General features: G+C 41.2%; 2 protein-coding genes across 2 annotated transcripts in view; both read right to left on the bottom strand.

The window, feature by feature from the left end:
- The window catches only part of LOC110056422 (leucine--tRNA ligase, cytoplasmic-like), a 41,074-nt gene that overhangs the window by 1,477 nt on the left and 24,316 nt on the right, over positions 1–15,281 (bottom strand). The window contains exons 23-34 of the mRNA XM_089273666.1: positions 14,073–14,201; positions 13,732–13,783; positions 13,510–13,573; positions 13,026–13,138; positions 12,532–12,602; positions 11,262–11,424; positions 10,899–10,967; positions 9,108–9,248; positions 7,903–8,121; positions 7,096–7,200; positions 6,687–6,791; positions 845–1,063 (exon numbers count right to left, since the gene is read on the bottom strand). Coding sequence (XP_089129792.1) covers positions 845–1,063; positions 6,687–6,791; positions 7,096–7,200; positions 7,903–8,121; positions 9,108–9,248; positions 10,899–10,967; positions 11,262–11,424; positions 12,532–12,602; positions 13,026–13,138; positions 13,510–13,573; positions 13,732–13,783; positions 14,073–14,201 — 1,450 coding nt within the window. The remainder of the gene's footprint in view (positions 1–844; positions 1,064–6,686; positions 6,792–7,095; positions 7,201–7,902; positions 8,122–9,107; positions 9,249–10,898; positions 10,968–11,261; positions 11,425–12,531; positions 12,603–13,025; positions 13,139–13,509; positions 13,574–13,731; positions 13,784–14,072; positions 14,202–15,281) is intronic.
- LOC110056514 (uncharacterized) lies at positions 2,111–6,662 on the bottom strand. Its single transcript, XM_089273662.1, has one exon. It carries the CDS (start codon positions 4,722–4,724, stop codon positions 3,114–3,116), a length of 1,611 nt encoding a protein of 536 aa, XP_089129788.1. The 5' UTR covers positions 4,725–6,662; the 3' UTR covers positions 2,111–3,113.

Genomic DNA, 15,281 nt, shown 5'->3' with positions numbered 1-15,281 from the left:
TGGGAATGAAGAAACGCCTGCCTGATTGGAAATACTTTATACAACTACAGCGACAAAACTGCGGGGAAAAACACCTACCCTAATTCATGATTGCCAGATTTAGATTTTGCCCCTGACTGAATAAGAAGAGTGACCATTTGGCCACCCTGGCCGGCTGCCTATCGTTTTCCCGAAAAGGCAAAACGTTGCTTCCCAAGACAGAACACGTTCCGACACAAAACCCAACTTGATGCCCAGAACAGTGTAGCTAAACCAGCGAGCAGGTATCACTCACGCGAGAGATACGTGAAGCCGCTGAAATCGGCGAGTGAAGCGAAACGACAAGGCACGACTCAAACGTGGGCTTGCTCGCAAATTTAGTTTTCATGTTTAGCTTTCAAATTTAGCTTTCAATTTAGTTTTCATGTTAACCGCAAACCGCAAACGACAGTCTCGGGTTAGGCGCTTGGTGTCACACGTTTATAACCTCTAGACCTATCGCTTTAGCTACGACAACGTGAAAGAACTATTCGCTTGCACAGGCCGCCATATTGAATTTCCAGAAAACAGCAGTGTTTGATTTTCAAATGGCAACAAAAAGACCTATTTTCACTCGTTCGCTAAAAATTACGTCTAAAAATGTACTAAAAAGACTGGTTTACTGCTTTTCTTCCTAAGTACATGGTATAAACAGAGATTCAGGATAAAACTGTTCAGGTAAATCGCTTCCGTGAAAACCTACTTCTCGACGTTGAAAACCTGCGTTGAGAACTCCGAACGTGACCGCAGCGCTTGGTCACGTGACTTCTAGCAGTTCCGCTGAAAACTGCTGGACTTTCATTATCCTTACTGTACCCATACGTACCTCCCGTGTCAAATGGTCCAAATTTAACGGGTGCTTTCCCTGGGGGTTCTCTAACAGCACCGTGGCTTGGTGTCCCTTGACACCTTGCGCTGGTTCAACTCCACAAAGTTTCACATTTACAAACCGACACACGGGGGAGGTGTTGGGTTGTTTCTCAGAGGGTAGGGGAGACTTATCAGTGGCTTCTGTAGTACTACTGGAGCCATCGACACCATTGATCTGCGGGAAAAGAAAATATTGAAGAAAAGATAAATTAATCGCAAGATCAAATAATTAAGATTCACAGCTTAACGAAGTTGTGATGTTCCGATACTAGCACCCCCCCCCCCCCGCTCCGAGAGATAATCCCTCAAATACTAGACAAAAACACCGACAACATGCCCCAGAATAATATTGGAGATAACAAACCTTGATGCCTCGTTTTACAATAACTGTCTAATTTCTCGCGCGCTGATTGGCTCATTTTTATCATCAATAAGAGTACAGACGGATAAATTTTTAATTTATGGAAGCTTTCAAGTTCAACTTTCAGCTGTCAAACTGTCAACTTTTTAACCAATGAGATTTTATGAACTTTTTTAAGTAGCCAATCAAAACGCGAGAAAAGCTATTGACAATGTTCGCGGCATTTTGAATAAAATTCACTTATCTTTGTTTACGGCAAGTTTACGGCGTCTTTTCCCCTCATTCCCGGTATTTGACCATTTTGGGGTCTCGTTATTGTAAAAAACAAATCGACGTCAGTTTACTACGGAACCACGAGCCGTAGGCGAGTGGTTCCACAGCCACTTTGACAATGTTATAACGCAATTTATCGTCAACAAGAGGACAGACGCATAAAAAACTGAAGTCAATTTGTTAATTTGAGCTTAATTTACATTCTGTTTCGTCTAATATAATCCAGTGCTTTTTAATGCACATTTGACTAACTTAAAGCTCTTTTGCATTTCATAGCCTTTACTTGTCGAGACAGCTGTATCTCGAATACAAGTTTTTTTTTTGTTTTGACGGATTCTATAGAGAAACGATAGAAAGGTCAGATGGCAGTAAAAGTAAGTGCTTACAGATATGCCCAAGGGCAGCATGAATACGGGGAAGGTCGACAGCCGTGCAAGGTGAAGCCTTTCTGTCCAGATAGAAGACTAACCCCTCCCCCCCCCCCCCCCCCCGCTCCCATCTGCTGGGACCACAACAGAGTGATTCGTATTCCTGGCATTTATTAGAGCTCTTCTACTTCATTCAAAGCAAGAACAACAACAACTGCAACGTTTTTGAATCAAACATCTCTTTCATGTAACTTACTGACTATAACAAAGCCAAGAGGAATACTGGTTGCCAATATAACCATGTAAGGGGCTACAAAAACAGGGCAGCCATACGCTGGCCCCTTATGAACACGGCGACTATGTTTGTGTTCCCAGACAATGTTTGGAAATGTTTAGAGACGAGAAGAACTCATTTCTTACGGAAGGCAACAATTTAAGTAGAATAAAAATATTGTGTTCCTGCTCTGGAATCATGATTAAAATGTAAAATAGCTTCTGTACTCAGAGCGCAATTAAAAACTCTTATTAAAAGTGGAATATTTCGTTCGGTTCCACTGAACTTCATCAGCCACAATAAAAATGTGAATGTTCAGAAGGCTTAAACCGTTGTCTGAAACCCTCCATGAAGACACCGTCAAAGTAAACAAAATGTTGTTCTATGGTGGGCCTTTCGTCATAAAAAGCGAAATTTACAAGAGAAAGTCGACACTAATTACATTACAATCCACCTGATAATATTTCACAAGAGTTTGCGCAGAAAAACGCTCGCAGTTTCGAAAAAATCGTTAACATAATATTCAGTTTCTTATAAGAAAATGATTAACAGCAATCAACAGCATTCCAAAGATTAAACATTCGAGTTTGATTTAGAACATAAGACCCAAACTGAAAACGCAAGCGGATTCCGTTCGCGCGAAACTTTTTACATCAAAGTTTTCGTGTAACGTTTGCTAATTTCATCTTCTCACATCCAAAGTAATATAAATATGCCTTGCTGTTATCTTTAATTTATTCATTTGACAATGATGACATGAAGTCCTCGAAACGTCATGTAACTTTACTCACGTTAATTTTCCTCTTTAAATAATATTCAGTAAAAGGTAAAATATATTTGTATAAATATATAAAAAAATCGATGAACGTATTTCGTTTTCTTTATTTCTTCTTCCTCTCTTTCCTTTTTCTCGAAAACGCAAGCAGGATCGAGAAGCTTTTCTAAATTCTCAAGCAAACGGTAGTTTACATGGCCTATCGAGGCTTGGGCTGAACCGTGCACTTAGTAGCACTAATAAACAAGAGCTGTTCCACACAGCTATTGGAACTATATTTATAATCGCTACCGAGATGTGTCTTTTCCATCTTCGTCGCCAAACAGCCATGACAGCCATGTTCTGATAGCGAGTCTCGATCGCAAGAGATATGCTAGTAAAAAACCACTCGATCACCAGCTGAACTGAAGTGGAAATGGCTAAAGACCGTAACAACTTTAAAAGGGAGCTGTTTTCTATGAAAACAAACTGAGACAAGTATATCAATCCATTGACGGACACTATGGCAGTTGATTCATACAACATGCTCATGATAGCAATATCAGCCATTAGTCTCTCGCGACGAGGAGTGCGAAAACTTCCCCAAGGAGACGATTCTCTTTTCCAAAGCATGTGACAACAGTGATCAATCACGACTATGACGCTTCGTTCTAGGACTTCGGCAACTCCATGAATGATTCCAAGAACTGCGATGTATAGCAGATCGTCAAGATCAGCTTGTAAAACGCGAAAAGCCATTGCATACCCGAGGTACATAGGCGCTAATAGGACATAGGAATATCCCGGATGAGTTAAATTCCACAACCGCTGAACACAAATTCGTGATACTGTTTTCACAACGACTCCAGTGAGAGGGGAGAACAGAGCAATGACCAATTTTCCCTCGACGTCTTGTTTGATATAAAATGGATAAAGGTAATCACATATTAAAATACCATTGATAAAAGGTAAACAGATTGGCACTATCATTTTACAAGTGCAAGTTAAAAGGTTTGTTTTTGATCCCATGGAGAAGTTCCTACCGACAAGATACAGTTGCCAACACACACTAACAAGGAAAACAATATACATTGGAACTTGGATTAGCTTAGTAGGCCATAAGTAATACGGCGTGGCTACAAATTGCAAGGAAATGCGATAAGATATGTCCAGACAGTACGCCACGAAACAAACCAGGAGCAGTTTCTTCTTCATGCCTTTCAGCTGATACGGACGAAAAAGAAATAATAGATTGACAAATAACCAGATGTAATAGAAGACAACGGAAACAGCATCCGAGATTGTTCGTATCCACTGCACATGAGTTGGTATTAATTTCTTCGAGTAAAACACACAGTCGAGAGTAGTTTTATAACAGAGATACGAGATCAGCAGGAAAATTATACCAATGATAATTGCAGTCAGAAATGATATCAGAGCTCCATTGTACAAGGATTGACAAGCTGTCCGTAGAAACGATGGCCGAAGTCGCTTCCAAGCCATTGCTCTATCTTCGTCTGTTTCTGTTTCTTGGTTTTCGTCTGGTAAGCAAGCGTTTATAAGCCTCGCATGAATACTTCTTGACGCCACAAAGGCCGAACTTGTGACTTGCCTGTCACTGTATTCTTGGTAAGTAAGCTCATCAACAGAATGATAATACCATTCGCGACCTGTGCTTTGTAGAGGATCATAGCCAAACGATTCTGTGGTGAATTCGGGTTCTTCTGGGTTGTAATGCTCTGTTACGCCGCGCGTAAAGTAGAACAGAATTTGACCAAACACCTCCAATAGCGTACTTATTCCCATTTCACTTGGCTCTAATGCGCGGAAATTGCAGAAATTTCACAACATATCATGAAGTTCGTGCACTCTGAGGAACAACTGTCACCAGAAAATGGCGCAACTCTATATGTTATTCTTTTCAATTATTTTAGTGCCTATGACAGGCAGTGTACACCCCTTTATGGTCAAGTTTTGTGCATATCGACTAGGTAACGAAAATGAAAACCATAGTTGATGTCGGGCACAGGTGTACTTCCGTTTCAAGGTAAAATTTCCATTCGATCCTAATCAAACACTAGATAGCTTATTCTTAAGCAGTGACGACCCAGAGGACAACGCCTAGCAAAAATATAAATTTCTCTGTTACCTTCGAATGTCGCAATTGTCTAGATCTGTTCAGTGCACCTGTTGGTCTCAGAACTTCCTCAAGCTAAATATGTAATGCCAGAGTCCAATTCCAAATGAAAATACTGAAATGAAAATGAAAATCGTTCGCGTTCTCCAAAATACGTAGAACTTGGTTATTTCACGTTGTTGTTTTGCAGAGGACGGCAAAAAAATGAACACGTGCACAGCCATTGTTTTGCTCATTAAACCTTTTGTTTGGTGACGTTCTTGTTGCCGTTGCCGTCGTAGCCAGATTAAGCTCTCTATTGATTAGCTGGAGAGAAATGATTCTGCACTGATCGCTGCTGCTAATTAGCACTTGTTAAGCTTACCTTTTGACATAATCTGTCAGTTTAAGTGGCATGCTTGTGAACTAACTACGTGTAGCTATGCACATTGACCACTATAAACAATAACATTTGACCTTTTTTGGAACATTCTTTTCGGATTTCTATATGTATAAATGTATACTGCAGTAAAAATTAAAAATTAATTATACATTTGCCAATCACAATAAGGATAATAAATGCGAAAGAATAAACCGCAGTCCTCTGCTACGGGAAGTTAACAAGGAATCTTCTCAGCTTGCAAGGAAACCAGAACTAAGGGAAGAAAGCTTGTGGTTTAATAATGTGGTTGAACTGGCTAAAGCAAAGCGATAGGAAAGGCTAAAACACAAGAATGGGACATGAACACATTCCAACCCCGTGGAAAAAAAAAAACGAAACAAAGTAAATTAAGAAATGTGTAAAAAACTGATCTTTAAGTACTCCTTAAACACCTATTTAAACAACTTAAACAACTGAACCTGCTGTCTACACATAATCAAAGAATAGTTAAAATGGCCACCGGTGTTTACAAGACTGTCCATGGGCATGAAGTCCCCAAAGGTATTGGAGAGCTACTGAGATCAACTAATTATAACATCACAGGAGAGTACATATTGGAGCTGCCTAAAGTAAAACCTACAAGTTATTTACGTTTTATGATATATAAAAAAACCTGACTGTTTCACAAACAACCGTGAAAAAGTGAGAAATGAAGCCATCAATATCCTTGCTAATGAAAATAGGGAAATACGTCACTCGGGTACCGGATGTAAGTTTTGTATGAATTTTACGAGTGCTGTATTTTCTAGTAAAACACTCATGTCTATCTGTGCAAACCTTAGGGATAGAGCTGGAGAGAGTCGAGCACTGAAGCGAATTACATCAAGGATCCTACTTTCATCCAATGGTTCGTTCTCTATTAATATCGCTACACCATGTTAAAAACATACTGTTCTACCTTCCAATTCAGAAGCATATCACCTTAGGTGATATGATTCTGTCCAATTCTAATACGTTTTCCGATTGGAGGAGAACGTGTCACGTGCCGATTTTTCGCAGTTTTTTTTTTTCTATTTTTGAGTTGGGAGGTGTAAAAAAACACTTAATGACTGGCTCCGAGGGAAACAGTGAGTTTTGTTTCCCTTGGGGCCGGTCATTAAGTGCTTATTGTGTTTTTTTTTTTTTTTTTTTTTTTTTGCGAAATTGATCGCCACTACGCAAATGAAGTCAAAATGAAACAAGATCAGGAACAAACAAATCGTAAACAAACCTGATTTTCCTTCACTGTAAATACCGAGAATGGTTTTCCTGGAGCACAATCCTCTTGAATTCGCTTGTCTGCTTCACTTGACGGTTTGACTTCGACACTAACCAACTATATAATAAAATCAAACAATTCGGAAAAATTATAAAAAGATATGTCACAAAGATCTTCCGCGTTCGGATATAAGTCAAAGAATGAAACTTTGCACCCGGTTTGGGGTAATGCGCGCTTGTCCATGGTGTGTGGGATATTTGGGATTTGCTGTCTATGATGGGATACATTCCATAATATCTAGCGTTACTAGCAGAGTGGTGACTTCAAAGTTTGTCCAGGAATTTGGTTTTATGTACATAGACAATTCCATGTTGGATATAATTTTTCTGAAAATACGTTTTTACACTAAACTGACTTTTACCTCCAAAGCTTTTGTAAGGAAAGGCCTGTTCTCGTCGAGAACTTGTCTTTCGTCAAAGGGCAGAGTGGTCTCTAACGCCGCTGGACCATCACGCTCCACAGATTCCTGTCACACAATAAAACGTTACGTCAGTTAATATAGAGTGACGGAAAACAAAATCCACTTGAAACTACGGTAACGCTAGAGCATAGTGAGGAACAGGCATGGCGCAGTGGTGAGAGCGCTCGCCTTCCACAAATGTAGCCTGGGTTCGATTCCTGCCCGGTGCCATATGTGAGTTGAGTTTAACAAAGTGACGTCGGTTTTTCATGCGTCTGTCCTGTTATTAATCATGAATTTTGTCATAACATTGTCAAAGTAGCTGTGGATGATCCGCAAACTACTTTGACTATGTTATGACGAAATTCATTGTCAATAAAAGGAAAGACGCATGAAAAACTGACGTCAATATGTTTTTTACGAAAACAAATTGTCCGCTCTCTCTCGTTGCCGCATCGCATAAATTATAAAAATTCATGCGTATGTCCGCTTATTGACAATGAAAATTAGCCTATGAGCGTGCGAGAATTTCTGCAGTTATTGTAAAATTGTTGTTGGTTCTCGCCTTCCTCCGAGGGTTTTTCTCCGGGTTCTCCTGTTCTCCCCTCTCCACAAATACCAACATCTCCAAATTCCAATTCGACCAGGACAGAGGACCTGCATGAGAACCAGCTAAGGCTGATGTGGCTTCCTTTCTAAATACTGTCATTTTATTTGATTTATTGTATTTTCAAAAAATCGTAAATAACTCGTTTCTACTTGCGGTACCTTGACGTGTTGTACAAAAGGCATCAGCTTCTTCATGGCACTCTTCACTTCTGGTACTTGTTTCATCCTGTTCATGATGTCCCTGTTGTCAGGGAAGTTCCCTCCCAGTTGATTGTACATTTCCTTAAGGGTGTTAAGAGTGGCGTGCTGCCAGGCCGGGTAAGAGCTGGCCACGTAGATGATACCATGGGTAGGTTTCTTGGGCGGGGCTGCATCTTTCTGTGGACAAACACAAAACAGGTCTCAGGTAAAGCAATCCTTCACAGTCAATGTTGTTATTATAAAACAAGACTATGGACCTTATAACTAGAACAAAATTGTGCACAATGCTTGACATCAGTTCAAGGGAAATTCTCTACTTGCACAAATCCCATAATACACCTCTTTTACCCCCAAAATATTTGCATAGGCATTGTTTTAGATTTCTCTTGGGCCATCTTCATGTCTCAGGAGAAAGTGCAAACAATGATTATGCAAACTTTTGGGGGGTAACAGAGGTTTTTTTATGGGATTTTGCAAGTAGAGAATAGTGCTTTCAGCTAGACGTTTAAGAGCAACACGAGATAGTTATGAGAGCCAAAGAACAATGGCAATCATTCTCCTATTTTGACACAGCAACGAACAATTCACATTTCACATTTCCTTGGGAAGCTTAAACAAACCACGACGGTAATGGCAACGAAAACGTCACCAATGAAAAGGTTTAATGAGCAGACGAATGGCTATGCACTTGCATTGTAAATATCTGTACTCTTCCGCAAAACAACAACGTGAAATGACCAAGTTCTGTGTATTTTGGAGAACGCAGGCGACGACGGCAAAATATAAGGTACAATATAACTCCATTTTTTAGTAGGCGTCGTCCCCACCGTCACCGTCGTAATTGTTTCAGGTCCCTGTCACTGTACTCAGTGCGTTACGTGGGGCAGAGTGGCCGAATGGTCTGAGATGTTGGATTTGACATCATGAGGCCCCTTAGTTCAAATCGTCTATCGTGTCATTAGCTGAAGTTGGACTCAGTAGCCCAGAATACGCTTGCGAAAAAACAACTGACAGTTTCTCTGTCTGACTGATAATCTTCCACCAGTTGGGATTTTGAACATGTCTCTATTGCATTAATTTTTTTCTTATGTACAGTGTCCTCAATTAGCACAGTAATGCTAACAACATTTTAAATGAAATCATTTATTTTTTTATGGTATTACCTTTTTTCCTTTGGGGTTCATCATGGCCTTGATTCGTACCCGGAAGTCATGCGCGCGATCTGATAAATAGTCAGCTGATTTCAACAGTGGCTGATCAACCTCTCCTGCTGCCGGCCATGACGCGTTCATGATACTTCCACTCTGCAAATAACAGCACGAAAGACTTAGTTATCGCTTTTATAGCATTATGGCGGGTCCTGTCTGAGAACAACTGTTCTAATTGTTTTCCTATCACGTGAGTAATAGCTGAATGCTTATTTTACTGCTAAAAAATGTTATGCATATTTATTACATGGCTACGAGGGCTATGATTAGCTAATCAGTCAATAGGCCATTTCCGAATCCTTTTGCTTTTGTTTCAAAACCAGTCCTCATGCAAAACCTTTTATATGAAAATGAGTTTGATTTGCATGAAAATGAACCTGTAGGCGCAACACATTTTCATATGAATAGGCCCTTTGCAGGATCCGGTCACATGGTACTGAATTAATTATGCTGGGACGCAAGTTACGCAGTGGGATTTTCGAAACAAAGGAACTCGTACCAGTACCAGCCCGACTTTCCTTTGTTTTGAGAGTCCCACTGTGTAACTTGCGTCCCAGCATAATTAACTCCGTATTATGTGACCGGATCCTGCAAAGGGCCTATTGTTCGTACTTAGACTCGTTTTGACACAGAGGGAGAGGGCAACTCGGAGATGGCCTATTTGGGTGGCCTGCGAGCAGGCTCACGTTGGAGCACAAGCCGCGAGCGCGAAATCGAGCCTCTTCACCAGACTCCTTCCCACCGGATCGCTTTGCTCTTCGCCGCTCGCGCGTGACTCAAAGGTGAGCCTGCTCGCAGGATATATTTGGGAAGCAGAGGTGGCGCAGTAGTGTGAAATTCGCTTTCCACCAGTGTGGCCTGGGTTCGAATCTTGGACCTGGCGTCAAAGTGTGTTGAGTTTGTTGTCAGTTCTCGCCCTTGCTTAGAGGGTTGTTCTCCCCGGTTCTCCGGTTTTTCTCCCTTTACAAAAGGCAATATTCCAAATTCAAATTCGATCTTGATGCGCCAAAAGTTTATAACGAGTTCATAACAGCTCCTAATGACATTTACAATTACAATAGTCGGGGCCGTGATTTTGGGTGTTATGCCCTGTTAGCTGAAAGAGCACGGACAGTACAATTTTAACTAGCCTCTTCCAGGCGTTCAGTAAGTTGAGACGCAGCGCGAGGAAACGGCGGAGCGAAAAAAGGAGAGAAGCTTTGTGCGAGGAGCGAACGTTCTTTTGCCTTCCCGCGCCGCGCTTTTTTTTTATTTTCTCGTGCGCCATTTTTCGCGCTGCGCCCCAACTAACGGAACGCCTGGAAGACGCTGAATGTTAACGAGAGCCACATCATTAAATTTTCTCTTACTCTTACTTATTCGGAAGCGTACGGGAAGAGTATCGCTCAGTAATAATCCCGCCCTCGGTTATAGAAGTAAACTTTCACGCTTAAACTTGGTCACAAGTTAAATCAACAAAAAAACTCCGCCGTTGTTGACAACTGCAAAGTCTACGGAAAATTACACACCCACCCCTCGCTTCCCGGGCTTCAACACTGCTGTTTGTCTTACTTTAAGACAAGGCTTAAAAAAGATGTTAAAATTTTCAAAGTCAGTTGACAAAGGCAAAAGAATAAACCCACGTTATCTGTGAGAGATGGACGACGAATCCTACAGCTGAAGGGAAGGAGAACTTGTAAAGATTCCTGATCTTTTCATGAATGTTGAATGGAACTAGCATACTACGTTTCGTTTTAGGTGACGTACCTTTCCGATCAGCTCCCACAAGTGTTCAGCGAGATGTGGACAGATTGGACATAACAACAGCGTTTGAACCTAACAACAGAAATAATATTACCTTTTAACAAATTGCACGATGATTTGCACATGGCGGGGCATAGGTTGGCCTGCTAGTTCATTAATTAAGGAAATATGAACTCATCCAAAGTTGCGTTGAAAAACGTTTGCCTTTAGTAAAAGGAAACATTTCTGAGATGATATATCCTTTAAAGAACTGCGTACTTCTGTTCAGAGCAAACTAGGATCACAGATTCATAACAGTTGACCATTATAAGGCCATAACCTACTTGTTCCTAACACTAGGTGCCAAATGTACTCGGTGCATCTTACCTCAATGAACCGAAACACGAGGTCCCTATGCATGCCCACCATACAGCCCTCTCGGTATCTGTCCCTAGCCGCCTGCAGTTCATAGAAGCCAGTCTTTAGCGCTTCTCTGTACATCATGTTCTTATAGTTAGTGTCTGTCTCGTCGATGGCTTTGTTAATAGAACTAAATATAAAATCGTCAAATTCAAAACATCGAATTTAGAACTGTCGCATCAACAAGTAACTTGGTCATTGAATCGAGACCTTTACATCTGCCGAGGAGTTCGAGTTTTTCCAGGCTAGGTTGTGTTTCTGCTATTCAGTAATAATACGGTCAAAAAATTATGTAAAATTCATCTCTGCAAACTCGATCTTGATGTCGACGAGCTGCCAGCGACGAGTTGACAGAGCTGCGTTTCGACACGATAGTCACAACCAGTTACAAAAATGTTTACACACTTTGTACAAAAAACGGCTTTACTTACTTAAATGAATCACAAATAACGAAGATGTCACAAAATATCAATCAGCCCCCACCCTCCCCCAATCAATGTTGTTCATCTAAGTTTTGTACATGATATTGCTTAGGCAGCAACATCGGAAAGGGGGGGAGGGGAAAGATTATACGCAATAGCGCGGTGAAGAGTTGTCTCTCGTTAAGGTAAGATATCTCAACTACTTTGCAACTGGTTGTAGTGCGCTCATCATGCAGGCAAGCCTGAGGGAAATCTCAAAGTCGTCGTCAGATCTAAAGGTCTCTAGCACTACGACCCAAACAGCAATGGTTTGATGTGGCAGAACAGTACTCGACAAATGACGTTAACACATAAGGAAGTGACAATGACTAACGATGGCAAAGCTGGAAATGGATTACGATATAGACAAACTTGAAAACGGAGGCAGAAATCAGAGCTACAGTTAACGGGAAACACAACAATAATGGTTCGATTTTGTAGAACAGCACTCGTCAAATGACAGGAACTCATTGGGAAGTGACAATGAATAACGATGGTAGAGATGGAAATAGATTACAATATGGACACAGCTGTAAAGGTTTCGTTTGTCTTGGATTATTTGTTGTTACAATATGCCATTTCTAAGTCGAGAAATCGAAGCATTCCTCCGTGCTTTCCCTCTTTGGCATGAAAAAAACAACAAACAAACAGGAGCAAGTGAAAGACGCCTTCTTTTGCGACGTGCCTCTTTCCACCTTGTGTTTGCCTCGAAGTAAGATGAAAACGATACGGACAAAAACCACACCGGAAAAAGTCAGGAACAAAATCAAACTCACCTCTCAAATACTCGATCGTCAAAACAGGTTGCTGGCCCAGTACGCAGAGAATCCTTACAAGCGAGCATCTCCTGATTGCAGAAAGAAACAAATGACTGTCAACACACAACAGGGATAACCATTTAAACTAACATGATGCAACAAACGAGCTGCTGGTTGTTGAAAACGAATTGAACGTTTCTACTCCAAAATGTGCAAACAGGTGTAATAAAAGGGTGAAGTAACCCTATATTTGTGTTTCGAGGTTAAACACACTCGCAGCCTGGACGTGCTTGTCAAACAAATATTGCAAATTAACACAACTTTACTAAGAATCTCAATTGTCATAAACTCGGTTCTATCGAAAACACATTCAGCCAGGACAGAGTGGATCCTTGGAACAAGGGACGTCGGATTTCGAAGACTAGTGACCTACACCACACGGCTACCTACCTACACAGGGAGCTGAAGCAAATATCAGTAAAACTACTAAAAGTAAATGAATTTATTCTGACCTTAGTCCATTCGAGGAATGTAAAAAGACGCAAAATTCCTGCATCAGCCATCTTTTCCACAAAGTTTGCATCTTCCATTGTGTCTCCAGCATCAGCCAAGGACAAACGCATACCTAATCAGAACATCAACGAGGGTTAATCAGCCGCAGTGGGAGGGGTAGAAAGGAGATGAGAGGAGAGAGGACAAGCGTATGGCGACAGACCATTAAAGCGAGGGTTAATCAGCCGTAGTGAGATGGGGAGAAAGGAGGATTGAGAGACGGAGAGACAAGCCAACAGTGTGAATGGCTAGAACGTCTTGCGAGGTTTTCTCTCATTCCAAAACATCACTGATCAGCTTGTTCGAGATTAAGTCGACAGTGCTAAGTTCGTCTGTATTTGGCCTCCGGACACCAAATTTTGTTCAGTAGAACTGCGGGTAAGGTTTTGTTCGACTTTGAGGAACCGACAAAACACTGACAGGGGAGGGGAAGGGAAAACTTACCGTCAGCTGAAAACTTGTCCACAGCTTGCCGCAGAGTGAGGAAGTTTCCAGTAGATTTTGACATCTAAGAAAATTAACATTTCATATCAAATAGTAACTGAATTCCCTTCTTAAGTAATTTCGCAGTTAAATTGATTTTTGGTTTGTTCACTTCACCGAAGTTCTTTAAGAGGAAAAGCAAATAACTCACGGAAGTAAAATGATATAATATCACGTCAATACCTTTTCAGAGTTCAGTAGCAAGTGTCCATTGGCTCGAACACTTCGTGGCCACCTGAAAATAAACAAAGGAAAAAAAAACAAATAATTCTCTCGGGAATACTTTTATTACAAAATATGATCCAGCCTGCTCGTAAATGTAACCCCCTACTTTATCCCCACCCCCTCTCCCAAGAAGATAACGTGTACAACTCTCTCAGCAGTGCATTTTTCTGAGGAGGGGAGGGTGGGGGATGGGGGGATCATACCCAGGTATAATTGTGGCATGGAGGTACCCATTATGAACAGATTTTGTTTATTAACTTGTATAAAACAGTGAATTTATCCATGATAGTGACACTCACTTGTCTTTCTCCTTTGGCCACACGGCACAGTGATTGTACAGGAAATACGTCAGGTGATTAGGTACCAGATCCTTTCCGGACACCCGCAGGTCAACTGGGTACCAGTACTGAAACTCTTGTCGCAGTTTGCTAAAAGAAGAGTAACATTTGTCAGCGGTTCCAGGATAAAATCTCAGTGACTCTTAATAGGGAAAGCGGCAACCTACACTTTTAAGTTCTTGAAAGAGGAAACCAAAACAAAATAAGTTGTAAAACAGTCGGTAAAGCCCCTGCCATCTTCGGTAATTTCTGGTAAGAACCCTTAGGGATTTTGATTCGTTTCGTTTCATCAAAAATTGCAGAATCGCTCCCAAAGTGGCCGAGTAAGTAATCAGTATAGATCACATTTAGCAACAGGCTATCTAGAGAACTGCCGGCTACAAGAAACAGAATTTCTTACAGAAGGGAGTAGGCGGCTTATTTTTCTCCAGGAGAAAGAAAAAAACACAAAAGAGACAACATCAAAACGCGCACGATGACTGAGATCGGTTTGAATATATCTGTATCGGCAGATTAACAAAAGACGCAATCTGCTCACTTCTAACTATGTTCTAAGGCAGCGTCCACACTATATCAGAGAAATTTGAAAACGCAGCTTTATTTCTACGGTTAGGCCTACCGTCCACATTAATCCGGCACGAAAACGCTCTTCAAACCGGAGAAATCTGAAAACGCAGCTTTATTTCTACGGTTAGGCCTGCCGTCCACACTAATCCGGCACGAAAACGCTCTTCAAACCGGAGAAATCTGAAAACGCAGCTTTATTTCTACGGTTAGGCCTACCGTCCACACTAATCCGTCACCAAAACGCTCTTCAAACTGGAGGAATTTGAAACCGCCAGCTTTTCGTTTTCGTGTGGACGGAAAACATTTTGAAAACGGAGTTTTTCGAAAACGATGACGTCACGATAATCACGTGATTTCCCTGACCGAGTTTTCCTCAAACACAAATCCAAAATGACCGATGATTGGTGCGTTTTTTAAATTCCTCCGGCGTATTGTGGACTGGGCCTAAGAGGATACTATTCAGGGATTTTCAGGCACTTTAGTAGTTTCTGTCCGATATCTACGTTGAATTTAACTCTAATGCAAATAATAAAAATAAACCGTGAAAAGGGCTGTTGCAAATACGGTCAAAATTAATTGGTTACCGACCGCGAGTTGGCATTT

This window comes from Orbicella faveolata, unplaced genomic scaffold (genome assembly GCF_042242905.1).
Source record: "Orbicella faveolata isolate gen_17 unplaced genomic scaffold, um_ofav_v1 contig_35, whole genome shotgun sequence".
NCBI classification, from domain to species: Eukaryota; Metazoa; Cnidaria; class Anthozoa; order Scleractinia; family Merulinidae; genus Orbicella; species Orbicella faveolata.
The sequence above is the reverse complement of the archived record's forward strand: the minus strand, read 5'-3'. Positions and strand labels throughout refer to the sequence as shown.